The sequence below is a fragment of the Culex pipiens genome, chromosome 3, assembly GCF_016801865.2.
Source record: "Culex pipiens pallens isolate TS chromosome 3, TS_CPP_V2, whole genome shotgun sequence".
Taxonomy (NCBI): domain Eukaryota; kingdom Metazoa; phylum Arthropoda; class Insecta; order Diptera; family Culicidae; genus Culex; species Culex pipiens.
Window position 1 is genome coordinate 149,962,278 of NC_068939.1, and position 2,818 is coordinate 149,965,095.

Below are 2,818 nucleotides of genomic sequence, written 5' to 3' on the forward strand. Positions count from 1 at the left end.
TACATGTTTTACTTTGAAACTATCTAGATTTTCAAAAAATATATTCTCGGTGAAATCATTGAAAATAACAAGAATAAAAAATGGGCTAAACGTTCATTATTACGTCCTTTTGAAATATTAGTCAGATTTAAAAGAAATTAAAGTATTTTTAGCGAAAAGATCGGAACATTTCACGAATGTTTCATATTTTAACATTGAAAATCGGAACAGAGATATCAACATGAGAAAAAAAATCAAATTTCCTGTTTTTAAATCTTTGCATGGCAGCAACTAAAGGTCGTATCAACAAAGTTCAAAAAAGCAAAATGTAAAGCATTTTCTCAGCTCTTAAAAAATATTTTTTTCAAAGGTGGGCAACCATGGGCACTAATATTAAAAATGAATAACTGCGACTGTTGAAAAAAAAACATACCTTAAAATGGCTATAACTTGAAAACGATGCACTTTATCAAAATAACACTGAAGTACTTCAAGATTGCAAATTCGATTTTACAGCGAAAAATGAAAATGAAACATTAATGCTACCAATATTTAGATATTTTGAAAAAAATAGTATTGATTTAATTCATAACTTGGTCAATGATTTTTTGCACATTCTAGAAATTGTTGAACAGTTGGCATTTGATATCCCTAAAAAAGTTAAAAATAGTTTTTTTTTTGCAGATCATGTTTAGTGACACAAATTTAAATTAAAATTCGCAAAAACCGTACAATTAAAAATAACTAAAACCGTAGTCCTTATCCATACCTACAACTTTGCCGAAGACACCAAATCAATAAAAAAAAAATTCCTTCAAAAGATACAGATTTTTGAATTTTCGTATATCATTTTTGTATGGACAGCTTCCAAATTTGTATGGAAAAATATATGGACAAACTAATGACGCAAAATGGCTTCTTGGGCATACCGAAGGCACCAAAAAAGTTTCAGCCGGATTAAAAAATAACAAAATCGAATGAACAAAATCTCAGAGAATTGTTTATATGAAATACATGGATAAAGTTTCATCAGAAAAAATGCGAAATTCAACAGAATTACATTCCAGACACGATTATCCGAAGTCCCACACAAACCTTCGCATAATCGAAACTTCGGATAATCGAGGCTTCAAATTATCGAGTCTGGACTGTAGTCATTTTTCAAGTTTCAGATTATAGTATAATGATCGAAAAATAAAGAAAAAAAATCAAAAAGGGCCAACATTATTTGATTTAATCCTAACAAAAACTCCTTAAAAACTACTCCACTTTCTTTCTCGTCCCGCCATACGTCCGCCGGTAAAAGTCCCCGAACAGCACCAGCATGAACACGTTCTGGATCATCGGCAGCCACAGCCAGAACTTGCCGATACCGCACTCGTACCCGAGCACGATCGGTATTCCAAAGTGCACCGTCAGGTAGCCAAACTGGACCATCTGGAGCACCGTGATGTAACGCTTCCAGTGCGCCCCGCGGGTCAGCTCGGGCCACTGGATCGTGAGCGCAAAGTACAGGTACATGACGGCGTGGATTGCGGTGTTCCAGATGCCGAGCATGGCCCCGTGGCCACCGGGCACGAACCGGACGTACACGTACGCCCCGAGCAGGACCCCGCTGTGGTGGTACACGTGCAGAAAGGACACGTGGCTTTGCTTTTTGCGCAGCACGAAGAACACCTTTTGAGGGCGAGAAGGGGATGAGTGAGTGAACAGCGTGGTTAGAGGTTTGGGGTACGTACGGTATCGGCGAGGTCGGACACCTTCAGCAGGTAGTAGCTGTACACCAGGTTGAGTTCCATCATTCCATCAGGATCGGTGGAGTAGTTGACGGGTTGGCATGTGAGGGATGCTCGGATCTTGACCAACAGTCGGAAAGCCTACCAATGAGAAGCTGCTGAGACATCGATCTTCCAAGACCTCAACAAGACATACCAGCACGAACATCACCAGGTTTATCAGCACTTGTACCACATTGTACACCAGTATCAACTTCTTCAAATTGAACGGTTTTCGGTTGGCCATAAACTTGGGTCCAAAGTCCAGCACAAAGTACAGATATCCGGCGACCAGTACGAACGGAAACCACGGTGGATTCATCAGGAAGTAGTCCGCACTGCGAAGATCTGCAAGCGATATCCAATGTGATAAAATCAGAAAACATTCCACCCCCACGACCAAACACATACCCTGATTTTCGTGAAAGTTTCGATTCCACCCATCGTACAAAGATTTGAGCACCAGCGCCATGTTGACCGTTTGCCCCACTAAGCCGGACTGGGAACCTGGAAATGGTCGTAGATTGGTAACAGCTAGTTTCGTCGCGCGCGCACTCTAGTCTAATCGAATGCAAATCGAATTCTAGAATCGACACCATTGCGTTGCGTAGTGTGTAGTTCAATCGACGACCTCCCAGTAGTGGTAGAGGCACTATTTGGTGAGTTCGTGCTATCTTGACACTAAGTTCTGTTAACAAAAACAAAAACAAAAACAAAAACAAAAACAAAAACAAAAACAAAAACAAAAACAAAAACAAAAACAAAAACAAAAACAAAAACAAAAACAAAAACAAAAACAAAAACAAAAACAAAAACAAAAACAAAAACAAAAACAAAAACAAAAACAAAAACAAAAACAAAAACAAAAACAAAAACAAAAACAAAAACAAAAACAAAAACAAAAACAAAAACAAAAACAAAAACAAAAACAAAAACAAAAACAAAAACAAAAACAAAAACAAAAACAAAAACAAAAACAAAAACAAAAACAAAAACAAAAACAAAAACAAAAACAAAAACAAAAACAAAAACAAAAACAAAAACAAAAACAAAAACAAAAACAA

General features: G+C 37.4%; 1 protein-coding gene across 1 annotated transcript; it reads right to left on the reverse strand.

The window, feature by feature from the left end:
- Positions 1–1,190: 1,190 nt before the first annotated feature.
- LOC120420316 (elongation of very long chain fatty acids protein AAEL008004-like) lies at positions 1,191–2,309 on the reverse strand. Its single transcript, XM_039583308.2, has 4 exons — positions 2,166–2,309; positions 1,912–2,102; positions 1,719–1,856; positions 1,191–1,656 (listed from the first exon to the last, which is right to left on the reverse strand). Exons 1-4 carry the CDS (start codon positions 2,224–2,226, stop codon positions 1,240–1,242), a joined length of 807 nt encoding a protein of 268 aa, XP_039439242.1. The 5' UTR covers positions 2,227–2,309; the 3' UTR covers positions 1,191–1,239.
- Between the last annotated feature and the right edge of the window lie 509 nt (positions 2,310–2,818).